The 26319-nt window shown below is 34.4% G+C and overlaps 1 protein-coding gene across 8 annotated transcripts in view; it reads right to left on the bottom strand.

Annotated features, from left to right (window-relative positions):
* LOC139962086 (voltage-dependent L-type calcium channel subunit alpha-1D-like) overlaps positions 1-26319 on the bottom strand; it is a 226109-nt gene that overhangs the window by 39563 nt on the left and 160227 nt on the right. For all 8 annotated transcript variants that reach the window (XM_071961947.1, XM_071961945.1, XM_071961949.1 and 5 more), the window contains 14 exons: positions 26256-26315; positions 24290-24405; positions 24017-24110; positions 23055-23215; positions 20889-21035; positions 20190-20391; positions 19150-19308; positions 18226-18336; positions 16997-17080; positions 4312-4440; positions 2788-2853; positions 2321-2412; positions 934-1048; positions 61-188 (listed from right to left, as the gene is read on the bottom strand). In XM_071961947.1, coding sequence (XP_071818048.1) covers positions 61-188; positions 934-1048; positions 2321-2412; positions 2788-2853; positions 4312-4440; positions 16997-17080; positions 18226-18336; positions 19150-19308; positions 20190-20391; positions 20889-21035; positions 23055-23215; positions 24017-24110; positions 24290-24405; positions 26256-26315 — 1664 coding nt within the window. The remainder of the gene's footprint in view (positions 1-60; positions 189-933; positions 1049-2320; positions 2413-2787; positions 2854-4311; positions 4441-16996; positions 17081-18225; positions 18337-19149; positions 19309-20189; positions 20392-20888; positions 21036-23054; positions 23216-24016; positions 24111-24289; positions 24406-26255; positions 26316-26319) is intronic.

Here is a 26319-nt window from a genome sequence, read left to right as displayed (position 1 = left end):
CAAAGTAAAAGTAAATATGCACAGCAGGCAAATTATAAGAGGTACGGAATAATTTCTTACGTTGCCTCTGGATCAAATTCAGACCACTGACGTACAAACTCTTCTAGATGATGGGGTCCTAGAATGGACCAATCTCTCGTAAGATAATCAAAGTTATCCATAATGACAGCAACAAACAGATTTATGATCTGATGATGAAAAAAAAGTAAAAACATGGAAGATAACAATGATCTTTCATCCAAAAAATGTACCTTAAAGTTATACAACAATGAAAACAAAGAAGCAGTGGTCTGCAAGAACCATTAGTCAAACTGAAATGGGAATTGCAATGATATATATATGTATATATATATATATATATATATATATATATATATATATATATATATATATATATATGTATATGTATATGTATATGTATATATATATATATATATATATATATATATATATATATATATATATATATTGATTGATTGATTGACTGATTCAATCATTCATTCATTCATTCATTTCCAGCGAGTAAAAACTTTTACAGAATTATAATAGAACAGAGGCTGGTGTGTACATATATATACAAATGATATTTACCTAATTACATGCTAATGTTATCTTATTGTGCCTTTATTACATGCAAAAGGAGAAAACAGAAGTGCAATATTTATTAAATCCTTTTCCTTTCTCTCAATATATGAATACACACACACATCAAGATGATGGCAGTGCTCAGACCAAACAGATTAACAAATTAATTGAATTAGTATTGTTTATAGGATGAATTTGCTTGTTGGATACATATATTAATTTTGAGTTGATATTTCTTCTGCTGAAAAGTCTCTTCAATGATTGGATTATTTATGGATGGGGAGGATGGTAAGGAGAAGAGGAGGGGGGTGGGGGGACATTATAGAAAGAAACTTTATGTGGACTCACCAGGAAGGAGCATATGGAGTAAAATGAAATGAAATAGATGTATGCAAAGTCTGATCCATTGGCATTGTTAATACACTCTAACATGACTTGTTGCCATGCTTCACCAGTGGCTGACCTACAGAGAGAGAGAGAAGAAAAAAGACAAAAGTAGTGACACATATCAAACTTTTAAAGGTCATCAGTATTGATCCCACATTAAAAGTACTCTGCTGTAGCTTTCTGCCTCTCCAAATTATTCATAAACATAGCAGAAGGAGGGCTCAAATAAATGTCTAAGAGAAGACCAAATTCCCTTATGATGCAAGTAAAATGCTCCCTAAAGTTTGTCATTATTGAGTGACCAATAATATTTGACTAAATTTCTACCAATATTTTGGGGCAATACTGAAGATCTTTTATATTCAGACAGTTTAGATCAACCAGGAAGGGGGTGGGGGAGTGGTAGAGGGGAAAGTAGGGATTAATGGGTGTGTAAGGAGAAGAGGAAGTAGGACATACCTTGGGTGCAGAGATGTAGAATGAGTGGCTTACCCTCATAATAAAATTGCTTACAGTGCAATTTCCATCTCGCAGGGGACACAACATATAATAACTAATATGGGAGGGGTTAACACATGGATACAATATTGGACATTTCAACATTGTGAGAATTACTTTTCTTTGATCACCCCTCATGTCAACTCCCTCATGAATAGCAGCAGTACTGTACTACTGTTTCATTCACTAAACTGTATGAACCATTCAGGCTGAGTGCACTTTAATAATCATCTCTTCAGAACTCACAGGTTTAAATCCTACTTCTAAGACCATTGGTTTCAATCCTTTTTTTTTATAGTTGATATTTATTTTTTTTCAAGATTCGCTTCATACAACTTTTCTGCTCATTATTTGCTAAATATTTTAAATTAATTGTTTATAGAAGAATTTTCTCAAACAGTTCCTTTTGTAAGGCTATGTGCACAAAGTATCTAATCTCAAATGAATACTTGATCTAGATACCAATTTTCCTTGATTATCAGAGAATTACGAAACTTTTGAGCTGAAGAACTACAAAGAATTTGGCAAGAAACTAATCTTCATCTTCTACTTCTTATATCGATGGTTTCAAGCCTTTTTTTTTTTTTTTTGATAGCCAATATATATATTTTTCTTCTTCAAGATTCACTTAATATAACTGTTCTGCTCATCATTTGCTAAATAATTTAAATTAATTGATCCAGATAACCAATTTTCCTTGTTGATTTGATAATTATGAAACTATTGAGCTGAAGAACTACAAAGATTTTGGCAACAAAATGATCTTCATCTTCAAAGCATTACTATGCACCTAGAAGGCATAGATCAATTTTATTTGAGACCATAAACTAACTTCATCTTTAAATTGTACCTGAAGAGCACCAGCAAGGCAGCAGGAAATGTCTGGAAGTTGTTGTTGCGATTGATTGGTCCATCATGAGAAACTTGTATCTTACCAAAAACCTGTAACCAACAGAGACAGGTAATACAGATACGTAATATTAACTGGATGAATGGAACCGATACAAATTCATATCAACATTGCTAGCAAGCATTTGATAACTACCAGATGTATTGAAACAATAATCCACATGTAACCAATGGCTAGATGTTATAAATAGATATGTAATCAATACATATTATGTCATAAAATATACACAATTTGTAATATCCAACAGCAATGAATACTTGGCGATGTATTGCACATGTTTATAATCAAATTTCAAATGACATAAAAATATGGAAAAACTGAGTTGGAGAGGTCCCCTCAAAGATGTGAAAGTCAAGTTACAATTCTAAAGGCATTAATTAATTAATTCATAATTGTTTTAAACAAACCTGCATTCCAATTACAGCATAGATGAAAAATAACATTACAATTAACAAGGCAACATAAGGCAGGGCCTGTTGAAACAAAAGAAAGCAAAATGAGAAAACTTGTCATTAATTTGATTTTTAATGGGAAATCATAAAATGGCATAAAAATGACTAGAGATGCTAGAATGGCTACAAATTTTCAAAAGCTAAAAACAAACATTAATGGTTTTGTTGTTGTTGTTGTTGTTGAAAGTTTTGAAATATTTATTTGCATGCATGGTGTTCATAACTTCAAGGCTATATAGGTGAATGTTCGTATTGTTTTCACATTTATAGCGTAAATTAGTAAGGCAGTTTGCATAGACTTTTGAAATCATGAAATGATGCTTCTTTAAATTGTCTGATTTAATAATTTTTTAAGTTTTTGTTTATTGAAATTTACTTCATATGACATGACTTTTCATAGAATTAAAAAAAACAAGAGGGAGAAAAAAGGAAAAAAAGTATGGCTTGTCAGATTTGATTGTTATTTCTGAGTCAGCTTTTTGTTGCCCATATACTCCCCAAACCTTAACCGGTTTGTGAATTAACGAGCGACGTACTCACCTCATATAACATAGGTTATATGAGGTGAGGGAGTACGCGCTGTGAATTCCCCAAACCTTAACCGGTTTGTGAATTAACGAGCGACGTACTCACCTCATATAACATAGGTTATATGAGGTGAGGGAGTACGCGCTGTGAATTCCCCAAACCTTAACCGGTTTGTGAATTAACGAGCGACGTACTCACCTCATATAACATAGGTTATATGAGGTGAGGGAGTACGCGCTGTGAATTCCCCAAACCTTAACCGGTTTGTGAATTAACGAGCGACGTACTCACCTCATATAACATAGGTTATATGAGGTGAGGGAGTACGCGCTGTGAATTCCCCAAACCTTAACCGGTTTGTGAATTAACGAGCGACGTACTCACCTCATATAACCTATGTTATATGAGGTGAGGGAGTACGCGCTGTGAATTTACAAAATTTACTAATTCATTGAAGATCGTTGTGTGTGCCATTTAACAGGTCCCTCTAAATCAGCCATGTTTATGAAATATCATTTTTTATCTCAAGATTTTTGTCCACTTCCTACAAGATTTGCTCAATAAAACTGCAATATTCTGAATATATTATATGGATGCTATTATTAAGTAAGTCTTCCCACTGCCTGCATTTATAGGTAACATAATTGAGATATCATTAGTTTCATTAATTAAAGACAATAACAATCAACTCCATCCCTAGTTTTTCTCACAACTTAGCTAGAGTAAGAGGAGATACAAATGCTATAAAATTGTTGTCAGCCTAGGTTAGATAGGATTGCTTGATTAAAATGTTTACGGAAAATAAATTTATTTCCACAAAAAAAAAAATCATGACATAAACTTCTATTATGTTTGTACCAGTGTTTTGCTATAGAGTTATCTAACCCTTTCAACATCAAAACTCTTTTATTTTATGGCTGATTTATTTGTGAGGGAGTTTTGACAAGTTACCTGAAAAGACTTTATGAAAGTCCAAAGTAATGTCCGTATACCCTCTCCTCTACTTAGTAGCTTCACCAGCCTCATAACTCTGAAGAGACGGAAGAAGTTGATGCTAGGAGCCGATTCCATCGCAGCAGGCTGTGTGAAGGGAAAATCGCCAAGAAAAAAACAGTTTTATAATCACAGACAATGCTTTGATGGAGAATGAATGCCATCCTCTTGGTGTGACAATTTGAATAATTATCATAAAGTAATTATAAAATGAATATTCTGAGTGTTTATTTCCATACTAGACAATGCTCAAGTTGTCTATCATTCATTGATTTAATAGTAACACTTTAACACTTCTTCAGGACAACAACATAACGTTTATATCAAGTGTTAACATATAAACATGAATCTTTTGTGCACAAAGAACTATACACTCACAACTTGGTATATATTGGTTACATCCACTGATAGGCTAACAGTGCACATTCCAGGGCATTTATGTGTATGGAGAATCTACACGAGTAAACTAAACATTACTGATGATAATCGGAGACTTTTCGTGGGACCCGAGTTGTACCAGACAGATGAGTTCATTTAAATTGGGGAGAGAGGGGGAGGGAGGAAGAAGGGGAGATGAGGGAACAGGGATTGGGATGTGTGAACCAAAACCTGCTTCCATGTTTCCCCCTCCCTGGCTTCCACATTGCCAATAAAGTGTGAATACAGGAAAGATAATACATGAATATCCATGCTCACTCTTATGAAGCAATGAACTGTTATTGAATCATCTAAAGTAAACCAATATAATGATGATCTCCTTCAATATCACAGTATCATCAATCGTCTACTAAAGAAGTGGGCGGGGGGGGGGGGGAGTGGGCATAACTATTACCACAGGTAACCTACAGTACGATAGTTAATGTGCAGAGGAGAAACATAACATGAGGAGCCAGGAATTACAACAAAGTTACCTTTTGTTGTTCTCAACTGAATGTAACCAGATAAAGACTAAACAAGTTTACATTGACAAAACTTTTACGGAATATTTCTAGAAACTATTTCATCCTCTGGGATTTGTCAAATCATTTCTACTTTACCAACAATCATAAAAACAGGAGTATTTTCACAGAAAATTTACCTAACAATTGTGCGGAATACTGACTAAATATCCCAAAAATATGAAGATGAATTATCAAGTAAGGCCTAATTTGTAGGGTTATAACATCTGGTAAGATACTTCTGATATGTTTTAGCAATAATATTTAGCTGCTAAACTGTGGAAACAATATGAATGAATGACCTATTAAACTGATATTACAATATGTTCAACAGTTAAAGATATATTGAACTATATGTGGTACTATATCTTTGTTGTAGATCCATATTATAACATTATGAAACTAGAATAGTAAGGTCAAAATGTTAATATAATGACAAGATATAATTAGTGAATTAATATATATATATACAACTAATAACAAACATTAACATGTTAAAATAACAAAACAGAAAGAAATGTGTCAACATTTTGACTACAGACCTTAATGAAGTTGTGTGCTACATGATATGCTTTATAATAATATTTTATGTGCTTAAGTAGTCTATTGTAACTTTAAGTACACTGGACAAAGATGTTACCTTTAGTGTGATCATATGAAATTTTAACTTAAGTAGTGCTGAAGAGTCACCAGAGACAGAGCCTGGACACAAAAACTAAACTACTTGGTTCACTTTCAACCCAGTCCCCTCCCCCATTGCCCCCCCCCCTTTCATCGAGACTGTAACCATGATGATGATGAGGATGCTATGTCAGGCAGCGCTAGCATACAAAGGGTTCAGTAAAACTGTCTGGGAAGAATAGATATAAACCAAAGGCAAAGAGCTGCATTAAATAAAAGTTATCAGAATCATGTTGATAACTGCTGGTTTATCACTCATCATTACCCAACTGTTATCTGGTATCTAGTTCACAGGTGGGTTAGCTATATATTACTCCTTACATTTACCTAATTCAACAACTTTAACTTCATTTTGAGAACACTTATGTCCAACAAGTGGTTATATTCTTATTCTTTCTGAGATATCAATGGAGACTAACAAGTCTGTTTCCATTATCAGCTGCACAAACAATAAGGTTGAACCTCATTCTTTTCAAAACTCAACATGAAACAGATTTGTGTAGTCCCAGCTGCTACAAATGGATGTTTCATAAGCGGCCCTGTACATCCATGATCCAAAATAAAACTTAAGAAATTCAATAAAATTGAATTTTCAGAATATTCAAGTGGTATGTGAAAGCTGCTTAACTGTTTGATCGGAAGGGAGACACAGAAATTGTCAAGTATGGCACGTACAGTACTCTATTGATGTATGTACATTGTAAATTATGCATAGCCAAATCATTATTAATATTATCATAGAAGAATACAGATCTAAAATATCATCAAATTCAAATTCAGGCGATTTCTCAGGTTTTCGTTGAGCTAGAAATCAACTTTAAATTTGTACATTAAAATTACCTGATTAAGTTACGACAGTATGGATGGAGATATAATTTGGGTAAGATGTAACTTTTGGAATGAATATGATATTTGTTTGAATGATATAACGATGCTATCCCAACATGCGATTCATGCATAATTTAAAGTAAAAGTCAGATACTAGCTTAACTATAGAATCCAACCCAAATGGCGTATAGCTCAAGTCATTCCTTACAGTCAAATATACAGTTTATAGCTACACTCTATGTTACGTTGCATCCTGTATCAAACAGAAAAAAATACACTACATACATAAAGAACTATGTATGAAATCATTGCAAATATCCATATAACATGGACTAGAAGTTCTCAGCATTTCAATTGGATATTTGTTTCTGTTCAATCACATTTTTTTAAGTCCAAATTACTTTGTGAATTGTTTCAGTTGTCATACTGTAGGTTACGCGCGATTTTCGACTCGACGTTTTCCAAGCTGTGTGATAACACTTTATAATTCTCTACAAAGAGTTTCCCTCTTCCCCCCTCATTGTTTTACAGCAATTTTATCTAAACAAAGGCAAAACAATTAATTTGATTCTCTTTAGTAAAAGTTTTCATGCAATGTAAAACTTGGATAATATCTGAATAGAGATAGTTCTTACGTGTGAAAAAAAGGAACATGGCAAAATCTAGAAGTTGTAACAAGAAAATGTTGTTTCAAAATGGAGAGTTAAGAGGATATAAAAAGGAGGACAATGTAAGTTATGTGAAGTCTAAAAAATATTTTGCTCCTATAGTAAGTATTCTACTTAATCAAGATGCAATGTCATTTTATCATTCCATATGCAGATCGTTTTAGTACTAAAAATAATAATTGTTTGCTATATCATGCTGTAACAATCATATAAATTTCAACATTACCTGAAAGCATAAATAGTGTTTAGATTGACAGACAGTGTTCTCTTGTTAATCCGTGGAAGTTCCTCTCATTTCATTCTTTCTAATTTTCATGACTGTTTGGGATATACTTTCCGAGATTATTTCCAAAGAATTGTTAGTGATAAATAATCACCATGTTGGTACCCTATGAAGACTCCCCCTCCCCCACCTCCCCACCCCCCTTTAGTCCTTCTACCAGTAAGCTGTTATAGAGAGCAACAGTTACAGATAGTATAGTAATCAATTTAAACCAACGTATTATTTCCTACCCACCCCCCCCCTTGACTCTTCCCTCTTCCATTACCACAGCTAAGAAACTTAATGGAGGAACTAACTCTTTTTAAACTTCATAGGAAAGAGAATACAAGGTATTGGATCATTCCTATGGTACAAAAATAAGACGATCAGTTTAGTGCCGTCTGCGACTGTAAATTATTGAGTCAGGAAGGAATCAAATATTAGTTTGCAAAAGTACCAAAGTAACATAATGATCTTGTAGTGATACATCTAGGGGTGGGAAACTAAAAACGCCTGTGAAATTTATTTATTACTTTTTTAGGCAAATTGTAATCTCTGCAATGATTTTGTGCTTGCTAATGAACCCAACCATCAACAAAATCAGGACAACGTTAGCTTTGCCCCCCTCCCCCCACCTCTTATAGACAACAGGCCCTGCCTTTCCTCCTGTTCTGTCAACATTCACCCTGCTACTAATCAGAAGCAGGTATTTTGTAGAATAATTTCATATTTCTGTAACCATAAGGGATTTTTGTTTCTCTATATTCTTTACACTCTTTTTTAATTTGAACACAAGAATACTTCGGAAATTTTACAGCTAGACACAAAATTCCATGAAAATTGAATGAGTTTCAAAAAAATTGCTTTTCTGCTTAAAAATTTAACTTTTCCTTTACTGGCAATGCGGTAAGATATCCTCCTCATCTTCCTTCAGAATGTTTTCAAATACTGTTCTGAAGCCAGAGGGCCTAAAAGGATGTTCTTCAGAGGGCCAAAATTGACATGAATAGAGAAGAACCAGACTAATGCAGGCAAGTAAATTGGAATATTGAATAATGTTTAAAGGATTTGGAGACACTGAAGCTTCTGCTAGGATCAAAATGTGAGGCCCTCTAAATTATATATAGCTATACAGGTGATTGGCAGTAGATATTAGTGGTAAGTTAACAGTTTTAATTTCACTTCTTCTCTTTACTTGTAGAATATTCATATATTAATTGTCACAGTGTCAACACTCATTTCCAGAATATCAGACAATTTTTACCTGTTTACTTAAAAAAATGAATGTCCAATTTCTTAAACAAAATACAAAAAAATGAAGAAAAAATATAAAAAAGTGCAGCTAATCAGTAAGAGAATACAATGACAAACTACAATTTATCAAATTTGGAACATTTCATTCTTGTAGAGGCAATGTATTTAATAACACTCTCCCATAATACCAGTCATTTAATTTTTATCCTTTTTTTATAGAAAATTTCTTGCTTTTTACTAAAGAAGAAACCCTTTTAAGTCATACATCTATGAAGAAGGGAACACACTTCTTCATTAGATGCAACATTTTAAAGCAAAGTTTTTTTGAAAGAGTTAAGTAGAAAACTTAAGAGAAAACCATCACATTTTGAAATTTTTGCAAAAGAGGGCTGAATTAGAAGATGATATAAATGGTTTTTCAAGCAAACTATACTTTTATATAGTTTCCACTAAAACACTCTCATGTGGATAATTCATTTCTGTATCAAAATGGATTCCCTTTCTTTAAGATGAAATAAAACAATGATGTTAATTTGTATCTAAATATTCAGCATGCTATAATTTGATCTGCTATCAACCCAAAATGTTTGGAGAGATAGTTTCAATAGAGAATAATCCTTTTTTTTCTGCTGAGTAAAATTGGAGAATTTATTTTATTGGCCTTATTCTACTTAAGAGTTCATAATTACAAGTTTCTTTCTAGCAATGCCAGAATAAAATTGAAACATTTTGCTTTATTTCATTGTGGTACATGTCATTATAAACTACTTTTGATGCAAGAGGGATCACCGATAAGTGTAATGTACTTATTAACTGACTCATTCCCCAACTGTAGGTACAATGATATAGAAAAAAATAAAGCAAAACAAACAAGTAACTGGGTAATTTGGACCAGCATTAATAATTGTTACAGCTACAATCCTTAAAAAAATATATCAACTTTTCTTTATTTAACATGTGCTGTAGACTACATAAGAAATATACTTGAGGAGTCTGAAACCTTCAGATAGCAAAACAAAATAGATCGATCAAAAATGCAGATAAAAGTGAAACTACCACCATCGAGAGGAAGAATTGAAAAGAACAAGGGGGGACAATGAAATAAAAAGTTTACCACTGTCACAATCTGTCCAAGAAATTTGGAGTAAAGATGGGAAGAGACAAAAATAATTTTATTAAAAAACAAATAGTAAAGTAAAAAATAATTTCATGTGACAGGAGAAATACAAAGAATGAGGAAGCTGAACTGAAAGTTTAAGAGACGCAAAAATAAGAAATTAAAATGATGAAGAAGCACACCTGGGAAGCTTTTCACTAACGAAATTGTTGTCATTGTTCCTCTCCAAAATTGTGTAAAAGTAAGAGGGCCTGACGTTTCGATCCTAGCAGGATCTTCTTTAGACTGCTAGGATGGAAATGTCAGGCCCTTTTACTTTTACACATTATTTTACACAGTGGATAGGCAGTTTGCTAACAGTTTTGTTTTGTTTTGATTTTTGTTCCTCTCCAAAATGATCAGTTGTAAAAATCCCATATTCTACTATCCTTCTTTGAAATTTAAATATTTGAAATTCAATCTTTAATTAAAAAAAATGACTGACACGGCACAAATCTTGATTTCCCTATAGATCGTATCGATGGAATTAGAAAGAAAGCGGAAGAGGTGATCGGTACTTCCCAGCCTACGGTAGACGAAATTTATACTCCAGAGTAAACTTGACACTGTGTGGGGGGACAGTGCCCACCCACTCCATGACCATCTCCATGACAGTTGCATGAGTAGGGGCAGTGGGAGACTGAGACTCCCATGCTTGAAACCAACAGACAGGGGGGGTCCTAATCCCAGTCATCTGTACTGCTTAACAATCTCTGAATCAAAGTAACACAATCGTGTGAAAGTGCTCACCAGCATGCGAGCATGCCAGCTTGCCTGATGAAATTACTGATAGATGTGCTGGGAGACTGACAAAGTTAATGCTTCCATTTGTACAGTTTTGCCAAATGAAAAGTATGCTTTAGAAAACACAATGTACAGTGCTAAAAACAGGTAGCTTGGTCTTGAAACTTATTATGTTTCACTAGATCTCTCCTTCAATAATCACAAATGAAATTGTACATAACATTGATCTACTCATATGGTACCGTTACGATCTGCAGTCTTAGATTGCATCTTGTCAAGTCTTGCGGAACTAGAAGGGATCCATATTACACCAACCTCTGTTTAGTTTGGGCAGTGGCTGGGGAGCCCCATATCAAATGATATATTTATAACTTATTATATCACCCTCTGCTTAGTTTGGGCAGCGGCTGGGAGCCCCATAGCAAATGATATATTTATAACTTATGACGTTACCCTCTGTTTAGTTTGGCCAGTTGCTGGGGAGTCCCATGACACATGATATATTTATAACTTATGACATCACCCTCTGTTTAGTTTGGGCAGTTGTTGGGGAGTCCCATAACACATGTTATATATTTATAACTTATGACATCAACCTCTGTTTAGTTTGGGCAGTTGCTGGGGAGTCCCATAACCCATGATATATTTATAACTTATGACATCACCCTCTGTTTAGTTTGGGCAGTTGCTGGGGAGTCCCATAACACATGATATATTTATAACTTATGACACCAACCTCTGTTTAGTTTGGGTAGTGGCTGGGGAGCCCCATAGCACTTTACCAAAAATCTTTAGCAAAATGACCTCCCAGATAGAAAATAAGCTTGATTCTTTCAAAACTTGATGGCTCTTGCTCTTACTTCACGTATGGTCAGTCTGCTTCTAAGTTTCACCATTACACCTCTCATTATCATCCTCATCATTGAAGAAGTTGTAATAATCTTTTTCTAGGTCTCCTTTCATCCCTTTCAATTTTCTGAATTATTACATGGTCCATAAAATTGAAGCAATGGAAATTATTCTACCTGTCTATCCTTTGTATTGTATTTAATTATTACAACTTAAATCAGTCTCTTTTTTGCTTTTAGTATATATAAACACATAGGGTAAGTTCATTCTTTGATCAAGGTTACACTGAGTGACCCCCTGCAGTAAGTTCAGCTGGTAGCTATTAGAAGAAAAGTTAGTGAATAAATTCAACATTACTACAGGGATGTAGTAATGCAGAGAGTATGGAGAGGAATACATTTACTTGAAGCAATATAAATACCTTCCTTCTAATTTCTTGTTCATAGTATGTCGCTTTAACTCCTTACCTATACATTACCTATCCAATATCTATCCTTACCTATTCATTTACCTGTTCTATTCATTACCCCAATAACTAATCATTACCTATCCTCATTACCTAATCATTACCTATCATACTACATCATCTATTTATTTACATCATTACCTATTCATTACCTATCCTCATTACCTAATCATTACCTCATTTCCTATTCATTACCTATCATACTACCTTGTTTTCTGTTGATATCACCTACCATCTAAACCTGCTCTCAAATGGGTAATTTCAATAACTTTAATACACTCATAATTTTAACAGAGTGACTTTACAAGCAAAGACTACATGTGGCAGATAATTAGGGCAATACACAAAATGAGTAACTACTTCTTTAGCTGGAGGTTGAAATATCTTCAAAATAGACAGGGAAAAGAACATGGAGTGGACAACTTGTTTTCTGGAAATACAAAAGGACATTACACACCCCTGACCTAAAAGCATTACCTCCCCTTCCCAACCCCCCTCCATCTCCAGCTCTGCTTCAGTGAATATTATGGTCTTGTATAAAAAAAAAAGTAAAAAACCAGTGCATGAATATACTGGTAACTATTTTGGAGGAACAAGCAGATGTTTTTCAGGAAATGAGTAGGTGGTTGTTTAAAATGGTAAATGGTTCAGTCTTGATTCTAAAAGGTATATGTCTCCACTGCGAAAGTTGACTTGTTTACATACATGATATCTACGATATACAACAAAGAAAATGAGGAAAGGGGGTTGGCTATAACATGTACGATCACATCTCTTATAGTATACAGTGGCGGGCGGAATGAAGAAGTGAATCGCGGGGAAAGTTCCGACGTGTGAACTACGTGAGCCTAATCGGTGACCACAGAGAAACACATGACAGTGAATAGATTTAGAGAAGAGACTGTGTTGACAAGAGGTAATACTTATAGGACGATTGGACTACTATCTGTGTGCCAGCTGGACAAGATTTCACTTTGCTCACATTTTGTGTAGCACCATTTAGTGTGGTGGGCGTGTGTGTGTGTGGTGTGTGTGGGTAGCGAGGGGGAAGGATCAGGCATGCATGAACTTATTAATTGCCTGGCCTACATGCATGTGCTGGGATACCTGATCCAAACCATGAAAGATGTTTGCCTCCTGTTGACACAAAAGAAAAACTAACACCATTCAAAAGTGTTGTAAGGTCAAAAACAAACAGATTGCCATAATATCAATGTTGTTTTTTACAGAAAAATTTAACAACTTACAGCTAGTGGTTTCTAAACTCAACCAATTTTGTTAAATCTTACATTGGCTGAAATGCTATTTTACAAATGTAAAAAAAAAAAAAATGTCATTACATACAAAATCGATTTACTTGCATAATTTTGTATTAAGCTTCACAGTTCTGATCCTCTACATTGTTAATATAAACACAAAATGTTAAAGGGACCATAAAGTGAAGCAAGACAAAACATCGCTAGATTGATGGAACAAAAAGTCAGTGTAGACTGCCCTCTATATATTAAGTCACTATGGAAACTGGTGAGCACCCATAATTGTCACCAAATCTTAAGAAAAAAAGGATAAACTCCCAAACTGTCAAAATATTGCAAGATATGTTTTTTTAAGCATATCAGAATTTGTGGCCTCTGGTGGTTATTGCTGTGTCACACTAGGACTTAAGATAGAATCATTTCTCTAAACGAAAAGAATTAGCGACATTCTCCCGTTGAATCTGATCCAAATACTGTAGCACAATTGTGACAGTGTGACATGTTTGACCTGTTAAAATTGATTAATCCAGCGGCCTAATATGTTAATGATGAGAGACTAAAGACAAAAAGTCAAATTAGTACTAGGTTCACATATATTCTTTAAGGAAACTACTAGGTTTGGTTCCATAGGAGGGGAGGGGGAGGGGTGGTGGACTAGATTGCACATAAGCTTAAATACATTAAACTATCATTCATTTGTTCAGCATTATGAATGAATGATGCTGAGAGCCTTTTTTTATTACGATTTTTGATCGTTTTTTATTGGTTGTCTGGTTCTTCTAGTAAAAAAACTAAAACTATATCTTGCCAGCCTATCCTATGCATTGATTCATTCTTCTGAGGTACCAGGTCCACATGCCAACAATTGTACATGAATGTTATTGGAAAACCAAAATTTGTGTTAAAAATCTTAAAATAAAGTACAAACAGTGTAAATACAACTTCGAAATATAAGCTATACATCTCTCCTGTCCTATATCAGCATTCCAAATTCTACGTGATTTCTTAATTTGACCTTTACTTTGATCTCATCTAAGCTTATTTCTGAAGCAAGATTTACAAGTCAAGATAACATTCAATCGCTAAATTAATAACCCTTGGGATGACACCTTTCCAATTCTTCACCTTTATCCCAATATATCTGTCGCTAGCAACTATTTTTTTGAAAACTTTTAATAAATGCGGTAAATATATTATAACCCTCTTGATTGACTTTATTAAAAGTCAATTATAGCAACATACTAATATCCTGTACAAAATGTTCTACCCAACAATCTTTAAGGTTTAATACCTGAATTACAACCAGAATATTATCCAACTCACTTTGTTGAATAAAATGAGCTTAATCTCTACAGATGCTCCCTGACCCCCCACCCCACCCCCTCCATAACAGAATATAATCACATTCAGATAAGCTGAAAAATAGTAAGACAAAAAACTACTTGTTAAAATTCCTAGACCAAGTCTGCCTAGGATGTTTCAATTTTGTCTGCTATATATTTGGATGTATTACTAATAAATGAGTAAGGAGGAATCGGAATTGGAATGTGTTAAATATATTTTGAAAAGTAAACATCTTTCAATTGACGACTGAGAACTTGTGATGGAATGCTGTTACAAAGGTTAGTTGCAGATTTTACAAACACTGACGACACCCCCACCCCCCCTCCCCCCACAACGAGAAGAACAAAGTGTTGTGAAAAAATTCACAGAATGAAAATCCATACCAAGTCCTGTGAAACATTTCAAGAGACATAAGCATTGTAGGACAAAGGAAAAAAATAACAAGAATAACAAATAAAATCATTTAATAGGAGAAAACCTAACAAGAGATATAAGCATATAGAAGTATCCCTCAGTGATGTGTAATGGTAGGAATTTATATATGCTTCAACTAAAATGAATTAGTGTAAAGAATGACTTTACACTGAACTTTAGAGTTAATATGTTTTAGCGCTAGACCAAAGAAAACTTGGAGAGCCGATAAACCTTTCTATAGATAAAATTTTGTTATTCATGATATTCACCATTGTTCGTAAATTCTATATCACTCAACCAATCCATGGTCTTTCCCTTCAAACAATACGGGACCCTTGGATTAAAACATTTAACTAGATCTATCCTTGAGAACTTTGTAACATTTTGTAAAATTGTCATCTGAGGCAATACAAGTCTTTAGATGTTTCCATTGAGTTTTGTGCTACATCTGAGAGCCTGATATTATGGTCTGTGTATTAGAATGAATAGTCCAGTCACTTTAACTGATGAACCCCAAGCCACTTAAATGGTATCTTGTCAACCATTAAAACTGTGAAATTCTCAAAAGACTCCTGAACCATTTAGAAGAGAAACTATTAACCACTTACCTGACTATACTGCAAACAAGTTTGTGAGAAATGCTCAACTGCATAATAAACAGAATTTCCCTCCTGCCCTCTGTCCCCCCCCCCTCTACCCTCCTAACATATCTCCCCTCTCTTAACACTCACCCGTTCTCTCATAACCCCATCTCACCTTCGCAGTCACAATGACACTGCTAGTTGAATAATGATTTGTGACTTTCAAAAGGAAATCAAATCAATGTTGTATAATGTAAGAGCATTAGCATATTCCACTTATTATTATTCATGTTTGGTCAATGTTGTAGTACTCAGAAGAAATGATTGTCATCAATGATTCTCCTCTCAAACTGTCAGATATGTTCAGATCGGAGAACCTTTTGAAAAGTATCACACCATACTATGTGTCTACCATACTTATGCTAACAATGCACAATGAAACCACATGATGTTCCTTTTAAACAAAATTTCACATATTGTTGGATTAAGTTTGAAATAGAATCACTAGACAATTCAATTTTGAAGGTACAGGATTTGCAAGTTTTATTCCATTTCGATCATCTACGTACTATACATGTACAACAAGGCATAAGCCAGAAGTCTATTTTTTCTCTTCTTCTTGAAAAGTTTAACAAAATTAGTACATCATCTTCTGACCCATGAGGAAAGTAATCATGAGGTTGTATGGGTTGCAGCACAGGCACCACTGACAAAAGTTTAAAAAAAAACCTCTTTTTCTGTCTCCTTATGTGTCCCATAGTAGCCTCTGACCAAGTGAACAGGGTCCTCCTACATTGGATGAATGCTTCCACATTGTATCATTCATAAAATGAATGAAAGGCTTTTTTAGCAAACAATTCCTCCCAAAAAAAATCATGCTTACCTGTGTAAATTATGTAAATTTCTCTGATTGGAATTATGAAGTTATCTAAAATGTAGTCGCAAAAGTTTAGCTAAAAGTAATATTTCTTTACAAAATTTTGGCCATGTGGCTTTCATGACTATGTCTAGTCAAGTAGCTCAGCCTTTGAAACTTAAGGTGATGGTTATCCCTTTTTGTGAAAAGAAAAAAGTCTCAACACCTATATAAAATCCTTATTATATGCCCAAATAAACCCTACTTGATTTGTAGCTTATAAGAACAGTTATATGTTCTACCATATATTAAATTCTTTTAGTTAATAGAAGAATATTTAACTTACATCAAGTTTGGTGATAATAATATGTACAATGGTTCCAAGGACGATTATAAAATCAAAGATGTTCCAAACGTCTTTAAAGTAGTTCTGAAAAAATGGAAATAAAGGTTATTTAAAGAAATAAGAAGAAATTTAGAATGAGAAGATGAAAAAGATTGAAAACCCATATGAGAGGTATATGCAGTAAATACTGAAACAGTCAGCTGTTCTATAAATGAAACAATCAGCACATACATCAATAATTCTGGATTTTTTGGTTTGAGAATGACATTTTTTAATGTAACAGGAATTATGTATGTACGTACATATGTACATATATAATGACTGAATATTCATGAATAAGTACTCAGCCCTAGAGTGGTTGATTATTGTAACAGTCAGACAACATTACTTGCACAGATGTCATGTGAAAATTATCTTTTGGAAATAGCCTATTAGATACTCAAATTTTTAATGGATTGGAAAATAAATTTGAACATACTGCATCCTAATTGTCAAAAGAAACTGACACTGAACTTCATGATATGTATGATGTAAGGACTGCTGCATTCTGAAATCGCATACATAGTTATGATTACATCACATATCATGTCAATTTTTAATAATATATCACAGAGCACATGTCATTTATCACATGACATAGGTTATTTGAAACAAATCATATATCACGTCATGTATCACAGGAAGTATAACATATCACATGGGATATCACAATTCACATGACATATCATATCATATATGACATGACATATATTGCACACCATGTCATATATCACATGTCATGTATCCCATCACATATCATATATCACATGACATATATGGCACAGCATGTAATATATCATATATGACATATCACATATCATGTACCACAGAACACATATCGCATGACATCATATATCACATGACATGCACCATATATCATATGTTATAAATGGCACATCCCGTAATATTTATAAATATATATCACATATGACATGCCATATACCACAGGCCTTATCTCACATGTCATATATTACATGATAGAGTATGTATCACATGACATGCATCATACATCATATGTAACATATGGTATATCACATCATATATCACATATGCCATATCACATGTGGCATATCATATCATGTATCATGACTTAACCTTGCTGTTTTGCAGACAGGGATTAATAATAATCAAGTACTTGCTTTCACGTATTATGTAAAGATGACTTTCAAAAAACAAACATTTCCACCTACCTTGGGCGTATATGCTATCATTTTCAATATACATTCCATCGTAAATATAGCAGTGAATATTATGTTGAGCCGATCTAGCAAATACTCGTATTGATCTGACTGGCCATAGAACTGCATATGAGAGATAAGGGACATTCAAAAGGAAACTTATTATCATTGAAGAAACCTTATCATTATTTGTGAGATAGTGTGTCATTTTGTGCTTCAATATAAAACAAAGAATTGCGTTTGTCCAAAATTCAACGGTTGATTTCATTTCATTTATGACCACTGTAAATATAAAAATATTTATCAACAGGGGTATCAAAGATCAAACATGAAATGACACCATACAGGTACTGCATAGATAATATGATGAAAAACAACAGAACGCAAAAACATGATTGTTAGCATCTTGACTAAAGAATGACACAATGTAAGCTAAGCTTGACACAATGTAATATTTTTTACTAAATACTTTCGACATACATCCCTCTATATAATAACATTTTCATCAACACATACCCCTAAAAAATATTCAGTTTTTGCAACTCTTTCAACCTCAGATCCCTGTAAGATAATGCTTTATGCCTTTGATGACAACAAATGTTTACTTCCACTCACAAACATTTTCTAAGCTCACCTAAGTCCACCCTTGTTTGAATATAGTTTTTGGTACAAGCATTGTTATTGCCAGTAGTATTATTAAATTTTGTTCTTTCTTGGCCAGAAGGATGATTTGAGAAACATTTGAAGATGTAGCATCTTTTTAATCATAAATTTATTAAAAAACTAGTAGATTATGAAGGAAGTAGATAGACTTGTTTAGTTTCAAAGCAAGGAATGACTCTATAATAGCGCTTTACAAATTCTTATATTATTATTATTATTATAAACAATCAAATTATGGCTCTTGTAAGATTCCAATATAAAACTACTACTCACCTTCATTGCTAAGATAATAGTATTACACATAATGAGTATAAAGATGGCATACTCAAAGGGTCTGGAGGACACAAACCTCCAGATATGTAACTGCTTTGGATTCTTAGGAATGTATTTCTTTCCTGGTTTAGCTTTAAGAGCAAATTCTAAACAGTTTCTCTGCAAGATAAAAAGATAAAAAAGGAAATATTTTAATGAATGTATGAAGAGTGATTATAGCACAGGGTGACAAAGGGTGACAAGGACAGCACTTAGCAAATACTTAAAATCATGGTGCATTATAACAGCACAAAGAAATTTATGCAATTGGATAATGCCAAGACACTGTGAAGTATTGGTCTAAAAGCTTTTCCAAAAGCAAAGTTTTCCTAGCTCCTAGCATTCGACAAAAAACGCACAAAATTTGAAAAGAAAAAATTAATAGGGTACAATGTTTTAAACATGCTTGCAAAGTAAAACTGCACTTTTACCATGCAATATGTGCATTTACAACTGTGAACGATCCAAAAGAACGTATTCTTAACAAACTGTTTTCTTAAATAGGCAATCCTCTCAATTGTGGAGGTATGACCAAATCTAGATGATGGTAGGAACCATCAAACAAAATAATCCAGTACAACTGAAAACTGAAAACTGTTCCTACTCTCACGACCTTTAAATCAAAGCTGAAAACTTTCCTTTTTAGACAGCATTACTGCAATTTTTAAACTGTGTATTTAAATTTCTTTCATGTGCAATACTCAAACGTGCATGTTTTTTCATTTTTCATACTCATTTATATTGTATTTAATTCTGTATTTTTTACTACATATTTTGTGTCATATTTTTATATTTCTTTGTTTGCTGTTACATAGCGTTTTAGAGCACTTTTGTGGATTTTACGCTTTACAAAATAAATTATTATTATTATTATTATTACAAAAGGAAATATTAATTCTCACTTTTCTTCCCATTGATACGGAGTTGAACTATGATATAAATCTGCTGCAGAAAATAGTACAAGCATATTAACAAAGAAATAAATTACAGATATTACAAACCTGGTTTTTATCTAGTTCACAGTTTTTAAACTCTTGTTCACCCTCATTCTGAAATGTGACGATGACAAAACCGACGAATATATTGACCATGAAAAATGCGATGACGATGATGTAGGCGAAGAAGAATACTGCTACGACTTGGCGATAGTTGTAGATACGGCCGTGGTTAACTTCGTTGGAATCGATGGCAACATACAATAATCTGAAAAGTTAGGCAAAATCATGGATACATTTGCATACAAACATTAAACTGTAATAGAAATACCCATATTAAAAGTGTTGTATTACAAGGAATATTTGACAAGGTATTTGATTGGAAAATTTTTGAATGGAAATATTTGAATAGGAAATAATTGAAATGGAAATATTTGAATAGGAAATAATTGAAATGGAAATATTTGAATGGAAATAATGTATAAGAAAGAAAAAACAGAGCCAACTAACCAAACTTAAGTGATACCTGTTTCCCCCCCCCCCCCCTCCCCTCTCACTTCCTGATTCTCCAATTATATGCACAATAAAGTAACTCACAGTGATTACAGTAATTACCAATGCTCCTGTACCTAAACTGCCTGTGTCATCTTGCCATGCATAGGATAGAAGGAGGAGTGGTTTTGAGGGTGAGGTCGGGCAGGGGTGCGGTGGGTCAGGTATAAATGTTGGCTTAGAGGTACTTTGAAAAATGTGAAAAATACTTACTTAGGCCAGCCTTCAAATGTTGCAACAGTGAAGAGAGCCAACATGCCACTTAAAACATCATCAAAATGGAATTCATTTCGATCCCAAGTTCGATTCCTGATACTGTAATCATCCAAGTCTCCATCTTTATAGACAAAATACTTTCCCCTAGAGAATAAAACAAAGCATAGATGATCAGGATATATTAGAGTCAATAATTAGAACTGCAGGCATGTTCTCTAATCTCAAATAAGATGCACTGACAACTTTGTGTACATCCAACACCCTCTTTGCACCAATGACTTGAACCAGAAGATTGCGGATAACCCTGTTCTATACATCAGCATACAAGTTGCTCTGATTGCTTCCCAGTATATCCAAGACCCTGTATGCACCAATTACTTGAACCAGAAGCTTGCGGATAACCCTGTTCTATACATCAGCATACAAGTTGCTCTGATTGCTTCCCGGTATATCCAACACCCTGTATGCACCAATTACTTGAACCGGAAGCTTCCAGATACTCCTGTTGTATACATCAGCTAACAAGATGCCATGATGAAAGAAACATGGAAATATAGGCCTCAAAGGAACTGCTCGCACCACGTGATAGTTGGATGTAATCGAAATTGGATTTCACTAAATACTGGCTGTTAATCCAAACAATAGTTTTGTGTTGTTTTATCTTTTGGAAGATTACCGAAGATCGGAAAACAGACTATGGATTACTCCTGATGGAAACACACCTTACTTGACTTGAGCCCACAACCTCTTCAAGATGCTGGTTTCTTTGCTGGCATGTAGCAGAATCAGGAAGAACAGGGGCCAAACCTCCCTCCCCCCACCCTTGTCCCTCCCACTTCAATGATGCAGTTTTACCATTTATTGTATTTGCCACTAGCATGCGATACAGCCTATACCACATGCTGCAGTGCTCTTAAGAAAACATTTTATGATTCAATGATTATATTGATGAAATGTTTTTTCATCTGTATCCCCCTCTAGAAAAAATGAAAATCAATGAATTAATGGAAGGATTATAAAATCGATAATTGGACCAAAAAGGTCTCTGCCCATTTCTAAGATTTTTATATTTTCTTTTTTTTTTTGTCTGGTCAATGATGGTTTTGTATCTCAATACTTGTGAGGTATAGTCAGAATGAAAATCACAAGCCCTGACATGTGGGAACATATAGTGTGCAACAAAATCTTTCATGAGCGATTAAATCATTTTGACATGTTGTGTATGACTTTTCCATTATGTTTATTTGTTGATAATCACATTATCCATAAAATTCTACACAGACGTCGATGGGGCGAACACAACAAATGAAATCATGGGTGATATAATCATTTTGACACGTTGTTTATGACTTTTCCATAATGTTTATTTGTTGATAATCACTTTATCTATAAAAATTCTACACATATGTCGATGGGGGGGGGGGGGAACACTAGGAATAAAATCACTGAAAATAACACTGCTGGTGTATCAAGGCCAGTTGTGTATTGTTGGAGAGACATGGATAACATGTCTCAAACCATGGAGACTATAGGAAGAAAATTAAATTATTCATATACTTTCTGGCTATAATACTTTGACTATACATAGAATCTATAGAAAGCTACGGTTGAACAGACAGATTCCATTCTTGTGAATGGGTAGCTGAAGCGAGTGATTTAAGTTGCAATTATATTTCTACTTGTATGGTTTTGCTTCTCATATCTGCCAAAGGAAACTTTCAAGGTTGCATTAAGCATCATGAATCATGCTTAAAGGCATATTTCCATGATGGTTATCTTCGTAACGTATTATTGGAAGCAGCGAAAAGGCTAAAGTGCATCCGCAAACCATCAACAGAAATACAGACTGCAACACCGAGAGCAATTTAAGGAAGTGATGGCTGGAAAGAGATTGGAGCCAGTGACCTTAGGAATATAAGTCTTTGTGCTTCTACACCAAATGAAGTTTCCTAACCCTAGTAGGTGACCATGATTCCTGTTAGTCATACTTTTACTGAAGAGGGTGGGGGGGCGGGGGGAAGGACCCCAATTTCAGTTGATAAAATATAAAAATTCAGCAGGGTGTGAAATTTCCACAAGCTGTTCGGATGTAGCTATATACGATAGGAACTAAAAGAGTAAATAATGGCAACAGAAAAAACCAGAATGGAAATAAAATCTTACTGGCATTCTGGTTCAGTTAATTTCTCTGCGTCTGAGCATGAGTAAAATCGTCCACTGAAGAGTTGGACCCCGATACAGGAGAACATGAAGACCAATAGCAAGGTTACAAGCATAATGTTACCAATAGTCTTGATGGCAACAAATACACACTGGACTACATGCTGTTGAAAAAAGCAAAAGATATTAACATCATCATCATCAACACCATCATCAACACCACCATCATCATCACCATCAACACCACCATCATCAACACCACCATCAACACAACCATCATCAACATCACCAACACCACCACCATCACCATCATCATCATAATCATCATCACTTCCACCAACACCACCACCATCATCATCAGCACCACCACTATCATCATCACCACCACCACCAACACCACCACCATCACCACTACCATCATCATCATCATCACTTCCACCAACACCACCATCATCATCAGCACCACAACCACCACCATCATCATCACCACCACCACCATCATCATCACCACCACCACCATCATTATCATCATCACCACCACCACCAACACCACCATCATCATCATCATCATCATCATCAACAACACCACCACCATCAACATCATCATCATCATCATCACCTTCATCATCATCATTATAACAGAGAGAGCAAAAAAGATGTGTTTCATTGCTCCTAAAGCACTTTGCTGCCTTTGAGAAATAATTTGAACAACAGCCCCCGATTACCTGATCCCTCCCTCCCTCCACCCGCCCCACCTCCTAATTGTTATTGAAACTTTGTGCGACTTACTAGTAAAATGATGGGGACAAAATATGCTATCAATATTTGATGGCCAGTACCAGTGTTTTAATACGATAACTATATTTGGAAGAAGAAGAAAGCTGACGACAGTCACAAGATTGATATTTCTACAATACATTTGCAATGAATGTATTTGATTCAATATTATGTGATAAACTTCATACCTTTAAACCTTTAGCTCTGTTGATGGCCCTCAATGGTCTCAGGACCCTAAGCACCCTAAGAATCTTGATAGTAGAAAATGGAGTATTACCATGGCTGATGGGGAGGAAAAAAAGACAAAACAGATAACAAATGTTTAGAGATTTTACAAATAGATAAATGAAATGTTCATACATTAAAGACTGAAGAATAATAGAACAAATATGATCATTTTAATGATTGATATAATTTCATGATTAAATTCCTTTGAAAAATTAAAAATGGGTGTGGCTTACTCTTTGATAGCCATGAATATGGAGATGAGGGAAACAACGACCACAAGGAGATCTAACAAGTTGAATGCACTTCTACAGAAGGCACCTTGATGTAAAATCAACCCATAGGCAATGACCTGACAACAGAGAGAAATAAAAGATGATTGACAACAAAACAAAGCATTCAAATAGGTTGATATTACAATGAAGAAAAACTTTAATAGTTTTGTGGCCAGATCTCATTTCTGTCAAATATCTCGACCTTGAATAACAGCAGTGAAGACAGCTAGCTAGCTATTTTATGATGCCCGTACAAGCAGTCGTATATACTGTATTATTTTATATTTGTACATATTTTTTCTTTTCTTCCAGGGAGTCTCCTACTTTGTTAAGTCTTTTTAAGACTTTATAGGAGACTTCCTTTCCCATTGTACACAATTGGCGATAAAACAACAAAATGAATTAAATAAGGGCACGTGGTAGCATTGGAGGGGCTTACAGCTTACGCTTCGGGTGGCTATGTCAATTAACAGTTTATGCTCATTTTGGAATATTTTACAATTTGGAAGACCATTTCAAAAGCGAGAGCCCTGGATTTCCCCTGCCTCACTTTAGCCAGTCAGGCCCACAACCTGGTTTCAGTGCTTCTAATGCCACAGCCATTTATCCATTATCAATTAAAGCACTGGTCTTAGAACAAAAACTGCTTCAAATCTTTCTGAATATTAGAAGAAGAATATTTAACATGCTTCATAGTTCAAAAGAGAAAACCCTGGATTTCCCCTGCCTCACTTTAGCCAGTCAGGCCCACAACCTGGTTTCAATGCTTCTAATGCCACAGCCATTATCCATTATCAATGAAAGCACTGGTCATAGAACAAAAACTGCTTCAAACCTGTTCTGACTATTAGAAGAAATCATAAGTTAATATGTTTCATACTTCTAAATGTCCATTATTAATTAGTCTTAAGTAGTCTTTATGATTCAGCTGATTTTTTGTTTGATGAGTATATGTTTTGTTTTGTATCTCTTTCCCCCTTCTTTCTTTACAAATGAATACTACGTGGAGTGGGACACCAAATTTAAATCTCTTTTAAGTGAAAACAAAAATATTATTCCATCTGAAAGAAGCATTTCTTATCTAAAATTTCCACAGTATAAGGTTTAAAAAACTGATGTCTATAACCCCTTCATGTTATTGTGGGTGGGTGAGTGTAGCAGGGTGTCTGACCCCCCCCCCCCTCAAATAGGTCCTGACTTCTACTAAATCTTATCTTTTCACCCATTGTAACTGTATGTGTACAATGGTATTAGTATACAACAACAAGTACAATAACTTTGTACCAAAGTTAATTGCACTTAAAGTTACCCATAGAGTAACTTATCTAAACTTATTTGGCAATTGAGGTTTCCCTTCCAGTTTAAAAAAAGCTCTATCTTTTTAATTCCTTTCAAGCGAAGGTTTAAATGCCACCTTATTAGCAGTAATTTGATCCCATTCTTCACTTAGATTACATTACTACAGTCCTCCCTCTTCTTATTTGTTTCATCTCGTATTTGTCTATTTGTACCCTTTGTCTTGTATATATATATATTGATATATTCTTTTTCTACTTCTTAATGTTTACCAGCATTGTTAAACATTTATGATGTGTAGCGTCCTGCATATGTAATATTCTTTGTTTTGCACTTTTATGGATATTTTCTGTACAACTTGCATATGACAAAATAATCTTGATACTTGTAAATCCTGGAAAATGCTGGCAGATGTAGAACTGCTGTGGGGATGGAGAGGGGTATGGTGGTGAGGGGGCCCTAATGCATTTCTCCATTGTTCATAGAAACATACTCAGGTGATGATAGTTTCCTCGCCAATTAGCTGAATGGAGACATGAACAGACACACTAATCTAAGCACGTTAATGTGTCATCATAATTATAAACTGATAATATAACAATACTTACAAATTGATGCATGAAAAACATACCTTTAAAACTATCTCAAAAGTGAAAATTCCAGAAAATCCATAATCAAACCAGTCCAAAATCTGT

The sequence above is a fragment of the Apostichopus japonicus genome, chromosome 20, assembly GCF_037975245.1.
Source record: "Apostichopus japonicus isolate 1M-3 chromosome 20, ASM3797524v1, whole genome shotgun sequence".
Taxonomy (NCBI): domain Eukaryota; kingdom Metazoa; phylum Echinodermata; class Holothuroidea; order Aspidochirotida; family Stichopodidae; genus Apostichopus; species Apostichopus japonicus.
The sequence above is the reverse complement of the archived record's forward strand: the minus strand, read 5'-3'. Positions and strand labels throughout refer to the sequence as shown.